A 15,102-nucleotide genomic window follows, 5' to 3' on the forward strand; every position below is an offset into this window, starting at 1 on the left:
CCATACAGACCACACCAAGTGGAACTACGTAGATGTTCAGAATAAATATCTCATTCGAGAACCAAATATCGCACCCTGCTGGCTTTAACATTCCTCCTTAAAAGACACACCACCGGATCATGCAACCCATTTAAAGCAGAGTCGATCTGGGGGATACACAGGACCGGTATCTGATATTCATCATTTTTGCTGGTCGAGAACGGGAATCAAACTCGGGTCGCCAACACAATGCACGCACGCGTTGCTCACAAAAACCACGCCAGGAAGCACAACCAGCTTTAGGCCACTTTTGAATTTATTGGAGCCACACCGACTTTCAATCGCTCACTCTGTGGATGCAGCAGCAGCAGCAGGCGGCTCTCACGAGAGAGCAAACCCCGGCATGGAGACAGCAGCACCGGCGGCAGCAGCAGCCGCTGCGCTCAAATACAAAACGGAGCAGCCCTGGGCCATGGGCCCGAAAAGGCACAGAGGCCACGAAACGCACGACCACGCTCAGCACGGGGCCCCCAACGCAAGCCTTCTCCTCACTCACTCTAGGCAGTGGCGATTCTAAAGTGGGCGGTGAGTGGGCGAATTGCCCCGTACATCACACAGCAGAGGGGCCCAAGTCGGGCTTGTGGATAGCAGAAGAAGGGAGACGCAGCAGCTCATTCTGTAATGGGGCTCGAGGGAACCTCTGGTGCAGTTCAGATTCTAGGAACCAGTAACAAGACGCGGTTGTGCATCGACCAGAAAACCTGTTCCCCTCAGGCGGGGTCCTCGGCGTGTTCCAGATTGGTAGAGGCCGACAGGCGCCAACCAGGGGGGAGAGCCACTTGGGGAGCGGACCACACGGGAGCTGTGATCCATCTCGCCACCCTCACTCCACGAGTTGGGGAAGGGGGGAGTTTGGAGGCCGGATGGGCGTTACGATCAAGCAGTGTGCAGGTACCGAGCCCCGGGGGGGGGGGGGGGGGGCGTGAGAGCGAGGTGTGGGCCGTCACTGGCGTCGTCCACGATTCCTCCCGAGTTGGGGTGAACAATTCATCTAATCGGGTGGACACCATTGTCGCTTCGCACACCTTGTGTGTACACTGGAGGCCGCTACATTCACCACAAGAGGGTAAAATAATAATGCATTCCCCCGCTATACGTTGCTGCATTATGCGTTGTTTCGCATATACGTTGCCTATGAATTAAGCGACAAAATTTTCTTATAGGTTTGTTTCCCACATGCGCGAGAATCAACGATGGTTCAAACTTGACTTAAAGCTTTCGTGACTGCAGGAATTCATATTCTTTAGGTCTTTCGGTAAAGTCATGTATAGGTTCTAATTAATAAAAATAAAATAGAAACTACGACATTTCGACCACAACACAAGCGATCGTTGTGTTGTGATGGAAACGTCATAGATTTTTGTTTATTTTATATTTATTATGAATTTGTACCTATCTACGTGACTTTACCGAAAGACCCAAAGAATATAGATGGTTCATTTTCAGGACAATATATGGAGAAATTTGCTCAAATATGGTTTTAATGGGGGTGTGTTCTTGCCAAAATAAGGGATACTGATACGGGAATCGTCAGAAACGATACCGATTTTTCAGCAGCAAAACGATTCGTATGTCTGATGTGATCGATCAGTGATCGAGCAGAGGCGATTTTTTAATCGGTACGGTGATGTCTGCCCATTGACCATTGGCTGCCCCAGTACATTAACATCTTTTTTATTACTTTTGTGAGGGCCCTGACAAATGACGATCTGAAGCAGCTGGAACGAGCTGAGGAAGAGGCTAATGAACCGATATAACCACCAACACAACAAATACTCGCTGGCATTCACTGCTATATGGAGCTGTACCAGCAGAAAAATAAAAATGCTGTTCAGGTGTCGTACGACAGAATATTATAAATGTTCACCAGCCAAGCCAGGAAAGTCTGGTGAAGAGCCCAGAAGACACCCAGCTTCCTCTGGTGAACATTACTGTGGCTCTGGTGAACATTACTGGGGCTCTGGTGAACATTACTGTGGCTCTGGTGAACATTACTGTGGCTCTGGTGAACATTACTGTGGCTCTGGTGAACATTGCTGGGGCTCCAGCTTAGTCAGATGAAAAGGCAAGGTTGCTCCTGCCTCTTATGCATCGACATAGCTCCACCACTGCTCACCCCAAGTTGCATCCACTTATTTGTATTTATTATGAGTGAACGCGTATGTTAACTCACAATAATCATGTGCATGTTTGTTCACTTCACGACATCAGCTCGCGCATTTGTTTTCCTCCAGAATTCTGGGATAGGAACGCAAGCCCCGAGTTTAACATTTTAACGTGTGTCGGAAATTAGAGTTCGCTTTAAGTAATTTCGAATCAAGTCGCATTTCCCAGGAACGCATTAATTACGTATAGCGGGGGGGGGGGGGGGGCTCCCGTCATTTATTACTGGATCCAATTACGACTTAGAGCTGAGATAATTCATCAATCCTTGAATCGTCACACATCTAGCGATAACATTCTCAATTAAAATCTGGTGCCTCCCCAGCCGCTCCAACAGCATGGGGCAACAATGAGGGGACACCACGCCGATGGTTATTATATCGCCACTGACGTCATGCAATTTTTGCAACTGCAAACTCCACACTGCTTTCTCTCCACAGCCCACGTGACCAACAGAGTCTCCCCGGAGGGTCTCGCCGACGTTAACACGGCAACACAACATTTGGAAGCGAGCAGCATTTGCCCCCCCCCCCCCCCCGCTGCTGTGCATTGGGTCCAAAAAGGCCTGGAAATGAGCTGTTCGGAGATTCCAATCAATCGCTGCGTTTGGCATCCGGGCTGCACGAGCAGCAGATACGCACGCCGTCTCACAATTGGCTTGTGTCACATTACCCTGAAGCGACAGAAAATTGTTCAATCGACATGGTCGTCCAACGTTGCGTGAACAGCTCTGCCTTCAAGACGCTGCCGTCCGCGTGCAGCGCGGGGGGGGGGTAGACTCGTGCGTCGGGCGTCAAACGCGGGCGCAGCTCCCAAGCCGGCCTTTGCTCGGCAATTTGCGCAAAGCGAGGTCTTAGCCCCGAGGAGTTCGCCCCCTTCTCCGCGTTGTCGCCCGACGCGTCTCGGCAACACGAACCAAGAAGGGCATCGTCGTCGTCGTCGTCGGGGCGATGGGAGAGCGACCGTCCCGGCGACGCTTTCGGCTCGAGGCAACTTGCCGAAGTGTCGCTTCTCCAGCGACCGTTTCCTGCGGCCCGGTGCCGAAGTTCGAAGCCGAGCCCAGACAGGAATGAGGGCGACAACTTCCTCCGCCGAGCGGTGCGCACACCCCTCCACCCGCAGTCCCACCCCTTATTTACAAGACACTTTAGAAAATATATATTTATATATTTTGAAATTCAGCATTCTGCTCACCTCCTGTCTTAAGAACACGAACAGGCAGCGGAGATTATCTGTGTTAGAGATGGGAGTCTACGTGGCGGTGCCAGCGCGCACCGCGGGTTACGTATACTCGCCCGCCACTCTCATCACGCCCAGCCACGGGGGCGTTATACTGGCCTTTGAGAACTGTGCAACGGAGAAAGGAAAAATCTACTCCAGTAACAAGGGGGAAGGGGGGGTCAGTAAACAGTGATTACTTTGAAAGACCACACAAGTTAATTCTTCCTACAAAAATGTCTGTACAGAATATACAATTTTCAAGCAACACTCGAAAGCTTCAATCGTAAGGGTGTAGACGGGACAAGTACAGTCAGAGTCAACACGCTGACATGCGCACACACACACACACACGTGCTGATGCACACAGATTACACACACAGAAATCGCACAAATCCACAAGTAAAAACAACCTGAGAGCGTCTGGACTATGATCAATCGAGTTAGAGACCACACTATGAGCCATGCGACTCCAAAGGGGGCGACATCGAGAGATTGTCCTGAATGAGAACACCTAACTGGAGCTGCGTCCGTCGTCAAGCTCCCACGCACGGAGTGAACGGAGAAACAAAACCAAGCGAGGATTAATCGAGCGTCGTAAACTTTGTCAACCTCTCCGAGTGCGGATTATGGAACAGCTCACTGGACCAAGACAGAAAAGGCAATAGAGCGAGGTTTTGCCTCCGCTCCCCCCGCACAACCAAGAGACGAGGAGCACAGCTCTGAAAACGCAAGCTTAAAAAATGGCCAAAACGGATACGGGGACGCAGCAAAGAACGACCAAGGGGAACTTTGAACGGCGAGACAAGAAAAACGAGACGTTTGAAAAGTTGGACCGCTGCCGAGAAGCACTTACAAAGTAGCCTAGATGGGGGGGGGGGGGGGTGTCCGGTGCTTCTCAAGTGCTCGGTTTCTCGTAACAAGGTTGAACACCGGCAGCGGTTTTTGGGAAGCAGCAGTCGCTCAATCGCCAGCAGTAGTAGCAAAGACTGCAGCAGCAGCTCCCAGATTGGAGCCGTCCCACAGAGGGGTGGAGCCGTGGGGGGGGGGGGGTGCTCTAGCCATGCCCGGCTCTTGGGACTCCTGAGGGAACTCCCTGTTGGGTGGTCACATGACTGCAAAGCGGTGCCGGAACGAAAAAATGAAACGTACAAATTCTGACAAGTGCTTCACTGGATCCTTCCTGCTCTTCAACGCTCACCAATTTCATTCTCACCCGAGAGTCTTTCGGAGGGACCCCTGGCCGCAGTCATCAACAAAGGAACCCCTCCACCCTTCCGCATGCAGGGACACTTAGGGCCCCCACAGGCCCCTGAATAAACCCCTTTCGTTCAGCGCCAGCAGCTTTAATGCGGCAATGACACCCATGGTGGGGCCAGGATTAGCTGTGCATGTCCCTGAATAAAAATCGAAACATCACAGCCTTGGCGCGAGACCATCCGTTGTTCATCTGTTAATTGGAGCTCTGGATCTCCTACTTCTACAGCACCACCTCTCATCATCTCTGAACCCCACAACAATCCCACAAAATCATCTCCCACCTACCAGTGCTATCATCTCACAAGCCGACCAAGCACTTACCACCCCAATCATCTCCCCCATCATCTCCTATCTCCTGACCTCCCCGAAGAGGGAAGTGGCGAGGCTGGTCACCCAATGCTGGTGGTGTGTGGGATTTTGCTGGAAACAGTCTGGGAAGAGCACATTGTCTGTTCCTTGTTCTGGAATCCCGTGTGTGGCCAAAAGGCATCTCCCTCCCTCCCTCCCCCGCGTTTTGTGTCACGCTTGTGTTGTGGAACAGACTCGCCACGCCCGATGCTTGGTAAGGGTGTTTAGTGCAAATTCAGAGGCGCTTATTGCTTTCCACCTGCTTCGTCGCAAGTTGCCCAAACCCCATGCGCTTACTGCAAACCACACACACGTACACGCGTGCGTGCGTGCGTTTACGCGTGTTGCCTGGGCATTTTTTTTACGTCTAGAAGCTTAAAACTTAAACATGATGAGGTGACATTTTCTTGGACAAAAAAAAAAAGGAAAACCTTTCAGCCTCTGCAAATGTTTTTTTTGTTTACGCCTCCAAGTGTAGTTGCTGAAATACAGCGGACGTCATGGACGCAGGCCGCATTATAGAACGCGAGGGATTGCAGGTCCAGAAGAAAATTTGGGAGAGAAAAAAAACATTAAAGCCCCTTTCAATTCACGCCCCTGAGAAAGACTCCTCCCCCCTCTCCCCCCTCTCCCCCCCCCCCACCTCGTGTGCCGTCGCGCTGCCGCAGATGACGTCAGTTCCAACGGCCGGCGGGGCCACGGAGTTTAACACGAGCGGGTTCATCCGTTCGATCCGCACACCAGAGGGTTCAAAACGAGCCACGCCATCCGGCCGGGCGCACGAGGGCAGTGAGGAACGCCGCTCGCTCGTCACCGCGCATGGCGATCGGCGAACGCACGTGGGCGGCTCGGAGGGAGGCGCTGGCCGTCGTGATGCATCAAACAGTGTCAGCGGAAGATGCGTTCATCAAAAGCCACTCGAATGAAACTGCGCACGATATTTGAAGACGGACGCATCAAAAGCCTCGGGTGGGCGGGCGGGGGGGGGGGGGGGGCAGCCACCGCCACACCGCGACCTGGCAGGGACCGGGCCGGACACCGCCGGAGCTCGTCACCAGCATCTCGGTGAGTTCCGCGGCTGCCCTCCCACGTGCCCCTCCAGCTCTCGGTCCATGTTTCCTCTTCCCCCCCCCCGCCCTTCTCAACCCTCAGTTCTTCTCGATTTCATCCACGTCCAGCTCATCGCAGTCCAGGTGGAAGACACCTCCTCCGCCGTCGCTCTTCTCTTTCCTGACGTCCTCCGCCTCCTCGTCGTCATCCTCGTCGCTGCCGGTGCTGCTGCTGCTGCTGCTGCGCGCCGCCCGCGCGTACGCGGCGGCGAGGTGGCCCTCACCCTCGCTGGGGGAGACAATGGTCTCCAGCGCTGGGCTCGCGGCCTCCATCTCGTCATCGAGCGAGCACAAGCTCTGGGAGTTCTTCAGCGTCTGCGTGGGGAGACAAGGCGAGAGTGGGGAGACACGGGGAGCGGTGAGAAGGGGAGACGCAAGGGAGGACTCGCTTAGCAACTCCCACGGGCCGCAGATTTTATAGAGTTACGTTCATTAAAAATTTCAGGCAATTTAAAATCCGAGGCAGTGGTGAATGGAAAAATCCCAGTAAGCTGCTCCCAGTGCGTGGGATAAAAATAAAGCACCGTAGGCGTTTCCAACAAAGGTGTAAAAATCACCAACACCGCCCAGGTGTGGTTAAGTAGCTTGTACAGCTGTGTTTGCAAAAAATAAACTCGAAACTTTGCTCTTTGGAACCAGTATGTCGATATTGAAATGTACCCATCTGTCTCCTTTGTTTGCACGATCCTGCACGTCAGAGGCGAGGTAGAGTAACGCACCACATACACTGCACGTAGCACAGCACGCATGCACCACACGTAACACAGCACGCACTGCATGCACACCGTGGCCAAGGGATGGCCGAGCGTCTCTGGAGCCCGGCGCCCCAGAGACACTCGGCACTCGGAGCTACCGGCAGGGTCTGCGGAGTCGGCAAGGCTCGCGGCCAACGCCGCTTTGCTGCGGGTCACACCATGGCAAGAGCCATGGTGATGCGATGAGGCCAACAGAGGCGGAGGACGTCTGCGACAGAAAAAAATCGACTTAAGGCGACGTCCCGTGACGGCCGTGGAGGGATTTCTCTACCGCCAAAGGGTTCGCTCCACAAAGCTCATGCGTCTCCCTGGGCGGCGGTCACCTCTATTGGTGGCCCTGAGCCAGTGGGCGAGTGTGGGGGGGGGGGGGGTAAATTCCATATTCTCATGAAGCGGACAAGTTTCACCACGGTACGAGCACTGTTTTTTGCTTTTTTGTTGCACAAAGCAAACCTGACCGGGATTTGACCGCCGTCCGTCACGGGACCCAGAGCTCCTAATCCGCAACACAGGTTCAAGCGCAGACATGGCCAGGGGGCGTGCGTGCTGCACCGCAACCGCCGCCATGCTCCGCTAACAGGCGAGATAGTCGGGGGCCATTTTGTGAAACGAGAACTTCAAGAACTTCGCCCCCCGCTCGTCAAATGTAACGGGGGGGGGGGGGGGGGGCGGGAGAAATGGGAGCGACGACGCGCCTGCCACGGTGCTCGTCGTTGTCCCGCCCATCCGCCTCAAGCAACGCGAGCGGGTGGGAATGCAAGTGTGTGTGTGTATATTTTAAATTAGAATCAATTGAGTAATTGCACTTCCACCCCCCCCCCCCCTCTTTAACAGCACGCGAAGCCACGCTGCCTCGCCGCCTCTCCTCGACGCTGCGCAGAAACGAGACGCGCTGCACAGTCCCAGATTAGTGCCGGCCTGTACAGCAGCTACTGCAGGAGTGGGTTGTGCATTCCAAAATTGGCGTGTGGGTCTTGGTGGTTTTAGCGGTGGTTTTAGCGGTGGTTTTAGCGGTGGTTTGAGTGGTGGGTTTAGTGGAAGTTCTGGTGGTGAGTTTAGTGGCGGTTTGAGTGGCGGTATTCGTGTTGGTTTTAGTGGTTGTTTTAGTGGTGGGATCAGTGGTGGTTTAGTAGCGGTTTGAGTGGTGGCTTTTAACAGTTGCTTTGAATTGCTTTTTAAAAACACCGTTACAAGCCGTAAACGAGCAAGCTTCGATCTTCGTGGCCATAGCGGGGTGTTAATGGGACAATGAATAGGCAGGGGAACCTCCTGCATGAGCCTGGTATTTTAGAGGACACACCGGACAAGTGCGCCACTTTTGGCAGAGCCGAGTCGGACCCCGGCACGAGGGCCCGCATTTCCACGTCGCGCGCGAGCGCTAAGAACGCGCGAGCGGCAAACGCAGCTCATGGACGCGTTGTTGCAAAAGTCAACCGCGGTCGAGGTTTCAGTAATGAGAGTCGTATATCTATAACCAGCAGAGCCTTGTTACAGGAAAGTCCTGCATTGGGAAGTTTGGTCCATTCTTTTAATGAAATATTCTGCTCGTGGGAGAGACAAAGCTGTGCTGATTTTGACAAAAAATGAGGGCAGCCCTCCCCGGCCCTCGTGGTGGGAGCGGCTGTGGCTCGTTGCCGTAGCGCCGCTGGCAGTCGGCCCACGGGCGCTCGAGCAAGACCACGAGCAGAGCTATTTTCCATGAATAGAAAGAGAAAAAAAAATGACACGACAGCTCCACAGAGAGAAGGCCACACGGAGCCAGGCTCGGCGGTTGTGGCGAGAGACGCTCAAGGTCTCTGGGCGCCCCAGAGGCGAGCGCGACGTGGCAAGTGCGCCGAGCGCGCGGTTCGGCGCACGTGGCGACGCGACATGGAGGACGGCGAGAGCGCCGCCGGGATGGGGCGAGGCCGAGGCGAACGTCGCTTGCTAAACGGCACCTGCGGGTTTTCACCAGGGGTGAAAACGGCACCACTGCTGCCGCCACTCGGGATTGGCCTTCCACTCCCACGTCGTGCAGGGCCCAAACCCCCACTTCACGCCGCCCCACCACTTCCCCCACCCCTCCATCATCACCTAAACACCAAGGTCGTGCCACGCGCCCGCCACCATTCTGCGCGGCTCTGGACGTTTGATTTTAAAATAAAATCCCGATCGTCTAGAATTTGCGCCGTAAAAAGAACCCGAGTCGCGCTCCTCCCGCTCTGCACCCTGGCACATCGGCTCGGCCGCTTCCACGCGTGCCGCCCCCCCGTTCCCGCCTCTCTCTCGCCCCAGGACTTGGAAGCAGCGCCCAAACCTGCAGCCCATTCAAGGCCACGGTGATGACCGCCGGGGGTTTCCTCGCCAAGTTTGCAGATTACCAGATTTACGGCTCAATTGTTGACCCCCTGAAGGAGGAGGTGGGGGTGGGGCATGTCTGCTACGAGTTTTCAATGTAAAACAAGCAGATACATTTAAACTTTTGTTCAAGCCTTGTATTTATTTCTCCCGGCAGGCCTTCTGTATGGAGCGCTAAGGCCGTTTTTTTTTTTAAAGCAGCGATTTATTTCTCAGCCTCCACTGCTCGAGACAAAGGCCACCGTTCCTGGCTGCTGGGCTGTGCTGGGTCTCCTGGTGCTCGACCCAATCATCCCAAGGCAGGACCCTCTCTCAGATGGAGTCTTGAGGACTGGGTAACGAGCGAGCGGCCCTCCTGCGGGCGACGCCGCGGTTCTTCTTGGGCCGTCCAGGCAACTGCCCGTGCCAAATATAAAACCCGCAGTCGCATGGCAAGAGAAACGGGAAAGGGCCACACCAACTGCGATTACACGCAGCTGTACCACTCGGGGCCACCGTGACAGCTCTGTGGCCGCTGTGCAGTGTCTGTGTGTGTGCAGACCACACACACAGACACACATACGACAAAAGATCCTCCAAATAAAGACCGTCAGGACAATTGCTCTTGGCGAGTACAAATTAAGGCAGGCACGACGAACGTGGGAGTGGTTTTGTCAGGACGAAATGCAGGCAGCCACCTTTGTCTCCCCAGTGCTGATGGATGCACACTGCAACAGGTACTCATTTAAGGTAGAAATTACCCCGGGCAGGCCCGTGATCAGTCGCTGGGAATTGGCTAAGGTCGCCAGCTTTGTTGTGAAGTTTTATAGCCAATGTGCAACCACTTCCCTCTACACACAGACACACGGACGCACGGACGTGTTGCTGTGCGTGCACGCGCGCATATCTGGTGGTACGGACGATGGCCCACTCGCACGCGTAAGGTCGCAGAGTTCAAAGCAGTCAGGGGTCAATTCAGCCCATCCTCATCATCGACCATCCCTTTAGGGGTCAATAAAACGAGCAAAACATTGTGGCGATAAACGCAGGTGGGGCGGTGCCGTGCGCTGAAGCGAGCGCCACTGTGGAACAGGCTTCGCCACGTACCGTGCCGGCACGCACCTCTCGCTGGTTCCAACCGCGGGTTCTCAAACGCCATTTTATGGCACCGCAAGAATGCAGGCAAACAAGCCGCGGCGCATTTGCTCCGCTTTTCAGTTATTTTAATTGCTCCGTATCTCGCGAGGGTCACACGCGGCAGCGTTACCGCGCCGACGTTCCACATTCCCTCTCCCACCGGGCCCTGCGGAGGGCCTTGCCAGCTCCTCGGCCACGTCCATCGCAACGTGCCAATACAGGCTCAAGAAAACTCGGCTACGTCGTCGCGACGAGATCGTTTTATGAACTGCACAATCGTTGATCGTTAGCCCAATCCGCCGGCTGTCGGGCCGGCTGTCACAGCAGCAGCAAGAGATCATTGCGTTTGCAACCGTGTGCACCCTTCTGTCGTGCTACTTTGCCGCGTAATTCTTATTCATTTATTTAAATGGTTTTCGTGTGGGCTGTTGTGTATCTGGCTGCCTTGAGACGCTCTTTTATCGGGGCGCCATGGTGGTGAGATGTTAACTACCTCGTCTGGTATATATAGGAGCACGTGGGTTCGATTCCAACCTGACGTCTGTATATTTGGAGTTTGCAATTTCTCCCCCCGTGGTGGCGTCGATTTTTGTCCAGGTCTTCGAGTTTTTATCCCTCCACATTTAGAAACATGCGTTCAAAGTATTTGCCTGCCACAAATGTCCACACGATGAGCCACTTTGTTGTGCTATCATTTGTGGACCAGGTGGCTTCTAAAAATTAGCTACATTAATTCAGTGGGCCTTACCTGGTAATATAAACAAAGTTTTTAATAGTTCAGTTTATTAACGGTTTATATATTCAAAGCCTTGTTACCAGGTACAATAAATGTGCCAAGTGTCGGGCCAGGGTGTGGCCGCTTTCCCCAAAGATAAAAACCTGGTGGTGGAAGGCCCGGCGAGTCTGGCACGAAGGCGGTGCGGGAAGACGCACGCCGAACGATGCATTGGGCCTCGCGTGACGGCACTTAAGCCAGCCTAGGCAGCCATCGAGTCCCAATTACCAGGCCCGGAAAGCTTCACCACAGCCACTAAATATCACAAGTGGTTGCGAAGGTAGCGAACGTGAGGAGTGTGCAAGGGAGAGTGTGCGGGGGGGGGGGGGGGGAGAGTGTGCAGGGAGAGCGTGCAGGGAGAAGAGCGAGTCTCTAATTTTCATAAGCACAACAGGCCGAAGCACCCCTCTCCCCCCATACGGTGCTGCTCACCGTAGCCCTGGCCAGCTTTCAGACACCACACAGGCAGGCACTGTACTCCCGTCTCAGAATTAACCTTCAAGCGACCTCCAGTTTTTTTACGAAATAAAGTCGGCGATTGGAGGGCCGCGGAGGGGTTGAGGGGCTACGTAAGAAACGTGCAGAGCCCCGCATGCCGCGGGGTGGAGAGTGGAAAAAACGGCCATCGAGCGACCTTCTCACGGAACCTTGCTCGGAAGGCATGCTGGCGGGAGGGGGGAGGTTCAATCCCCGGACGAGGCGGGCGTTGATTAAACGAGCCCGGCTTACGCCGCCAGCCGACGCAGAGCCGGCGCGTGTTCGCGTGGAGACGGTCCTGCCTCGACTCACGCGGCCGTCAGCGCCGGTATTCCAGGTATTAGTGAGAGCGCGCCGCAAAGTAAGAATAACAGAGCGCCTGGGTTATGATTAACCGCTCTAATTACCGTATCCACGGTCGCCGGGTTACAGCCCAGCATGGGGCGGCGGTAATGATGGCCGAGTCTCGCACCGTGCGATGATGTTTATTACCGAGAACCATAAACGGTGATTTTCACTCGCTGGGAGGTGGAGGAGCGATGGAGGGGGGAGGCGGGGCGCCTGGTAGTCGCCTGATGGACGAGCACCAATTGCGTTGCAGTGGCGGTGGACTGTGGGGGCCGCGCGCGACATCATCGCACACACGTCCACCACACGCGCATCGGTTACTGTCGATGATTATTATTATAGCCGAGTGGTGGTGGTGGCTGCAGATGTGGGCAGTAATCCAGCAATGGTGAGGGGAGGGTTGGTGAATCGCACAAAACTTTGAGAGATTCCCTTTCCGTGGGCGTCGAGGAGGAGCCATACCGGCTCGCCAGGAGATTGTCGTACTACAAATATGGGCGCCACTGTGGCAACTTAACTTCCTCTCCTGGTATACAGGAGGTCGCCCTCTCTGCGAGAGCGAGCCAACACCGTGCGGTGGCAGCAAAAGACAAGAGCACGCCGGTGACTATTATCGTCGAAGTGCACGTGCTGCGATTGGTTCTCCCTGTGCGCCGCAGCCACTTCGAGACTTCGCGTCCGCCATGAAACAACAAAAAACAAATCCACTCTTGGATCGAACCATGGGCTATTTCGTGGAATCGCAAGGAAGGGGGGGGGGGGGAAATACGTCACACGCCTCGTAGTAATGAACAAAAAAAATCAACAGGCACGGTGGCCTCCGCTGGCCCGTGCAAACTCCGAACGACGTCGTGCTCAGCCCTGCGCCGCCACTGCCGCAGCGTTTGTTTACGCAGCACAACCCTGGACCGGTTTTGACGGGAACCGTGGCCCCCCCCTCCCCTCCCACCGCGGGCGTCTGGCTTGCGACGACTCAATCCCACCGCCCCCCCCCCCAACCCCCACGCGGCAAAGCGATCCGTCGGATTGTCATCACGGCGCAGATCAGGAATCGATTCGTCTTCGGGTCCTCCACTTTAACCGCGACGCTCGCGCTAATCTCGCTTGTTCCGCTCGCCTGGACGTGGCGCGAGAAAATACTTTTTGCGTAGACTTTGCACAAGTGGTAAATAACCAAAGGGACGATTGGCCGAGAGCCAGGAGCGGCAAAGCCAAGAAACGCATCCAAGAGACGTCCACCGAGGAGACCCGAGCGATGAAATCGGTTCGTGTGCAGGTGCTGGGTGCATCACCTGCACTACATCGCAAATTGATAAGGGAGGAGGCTGCGGCGGTGGTTTGGAGAGGGCCTTCATCCAGATTGACCGTTGGACAGGCGTAGAGCGAGCGCAATTATGGACTGTAACCGTTGATGCCCGGGCGTCCGGCAGGGAAGTGCGGGTTGCTCCGGTGCAGACCTCGCCCACCACTCTGCTTGCACTGCCGCACCAGTCTCACTGCAGGCCAGCAGGACGCCCTCGCTCAGAGTCGACGAATAAGAGCAGCCTGGTTCTGTGGCGTAGAACACGGCCGCCTTGCACTGCGGGCACGCGCTCGCTCCAACCGCCCAGCAGGAGCCCGGGGCCCACGCCGTCACCATTTACAGTTAATCAATGTAAGAGCTCCTCTTTAAAGAGATGACGGGGGGCCCAGCACCACAGCCAACATCAGGGCCCGTTTTCACCTCTGCTGAGCTCATTTATGAAAATCTTCGAAACCAGATTTCTGTATCGAGCATTAGCGATGCTGATCACCACATCACCGGAATGCGCCAAATCTCGTCGGATTTCGGAGGCCACGCACAGTGGAGCCTCGATATGCACTTGGACGTGCGACCGCCATGCACAAACATGTAGACAAAGGGCTTGTGGGGGCTACGTAGTGGGCAGTGCAGCAAACTCCACTGTTGTACTATATGTCTATGGTCTCCGCCTTCACAAACTGACACTGACCATCAGCGGGGATGTTCTCATTCTGTACGTGTGACAGGTATTTGCGATGTTGCGAGGAGGCTGCCTTACCTCCCCACCTGACACCTCCACTCAGCTCACTTCCGCTTGGCCTTCTCCAAGGGCCACGGACAGGACGGTGAACATGACCGGGCCGCGGTGCTGGGAACCAGCAGACTTCGACCGAGAGCTGGTGACGCTAAAGCTACCACGTATCTAGGAGACTCAACCAGGCCCCATGGTGAACAGGCTGGTACAATCCCCCCTCCACCCCACCCCTTCAAACGTGGTCGAATGTGGCACGTGTCTGGCCAAGTTGCGATTGTGTGGCCCTCGGCAGCTGGGCGCCCTCTCGCTCCTTCGCTCTCTCCCCTCGTTTATTCACCACGCGGCATAGAGGAGTCTTTGTGACCATGGCACGGGGCGATGCCACACGTGGGGGTGGCGATGCCACACGTGGGGGTGGCGATGCCACACGTGGGGGTGGCGATGCCACACGTGGGGGTGGCACTCCCCCTGCCGCTTCGCGCCCCCCACTGCAGCGTCGTGCCACCCTACCCCGTCGCGATCCCCCCTGCCCCGTCGCGTCCCCCCTGCCCCGTCGCGTCCCCCCTGCCCCGTCGCGTCCCCCCTGCCCCGTCGCGTCCCCCCTGCGCCTTCATGCCCCCCCCCCTGCCCCTTCGTGCCCACCTTGCCCCGTGCCGCCCCCCCCTGCAACGTCGCGCTCCCTTCCACGCTGCCCTTCATTCAGGGGGTCCGTTGCAACAAAGATCCCACCCTGTAACCTTTAACGGGCTGTTTGGGGCGAGTGCTGTTCATGAGCACCTATGAAGACCGGCACAGCACAAGAGTGGGTAGGTGACCAGCACCATACCCGGCCGCCTTTGTCTCCCCAGTGTTGATGTTTACATGCTGCACTGGATACTCTGGTAAGGCAGAGTATATTTAGGAGAGGACCCATGACTGGTTAAAATATTCGCCACTGTTATTCGTTGGAAGCGGAAATCGGGTCGTTAGATTTGTTTTGCAGTGCACTAACCACTGCCTCACCGCTCTCGAAGCACAGAGGAGCCTTTGTGACTATGGCATGGGAAATGTCGCATGTGAGGGCACACCAACAACGCAGCCTACAACTCACACACAACACACAAACACCCACAACACAGACA

The 15,102-nt window shown here is 55.5% G+C and overlaps 1 protein-coding gene across 2 annotated transcripts in view; it reads right to left on the reverse strand.

Moving 5' to 3' along the window:
• Positions 1-273: 273 nt before the first annotated feature.
• The window catches only part of FAM53A (family with sequence similarity 53 member A), a 49,356-nt gene continuing 34,527 nt past the window's right edge, over positions 274-15,102 (reverse strand). For both annotated transcript variants that reach the window (XM_032950894.2, XM_076065804.1), the window contains one exon: positions 274-6,452. In XM_032950894.2, coding sequence (XP_032806785.1) covers positions 6,177-6,452 — 276 coding nt within the window. In that variant the 3' untranslated portion in view covers positions 274-6,176. The remainder of the gene's footprint in view (positions 6,453-15,102) is intronic.

This window comes from Petromyzon marinus, chromosome 9 (assembly GCF_048934315.1).
Source record: "Petromyzon marinus isolate PM22_M1 ecotype Great Lakes invasive population chromosome 9, UKy_Petmar_22M1.pri1.0, whole genome shotgun sequence".
In the NCBI taxonomy this organism is placed as follows: domain Eukaryota; kingdom Metazoa; phylum Chordata; class Hyperoartia; order Petromyzontiformes; family Petromyzontidae; genus Petromyzon; species Petromyzon marinus.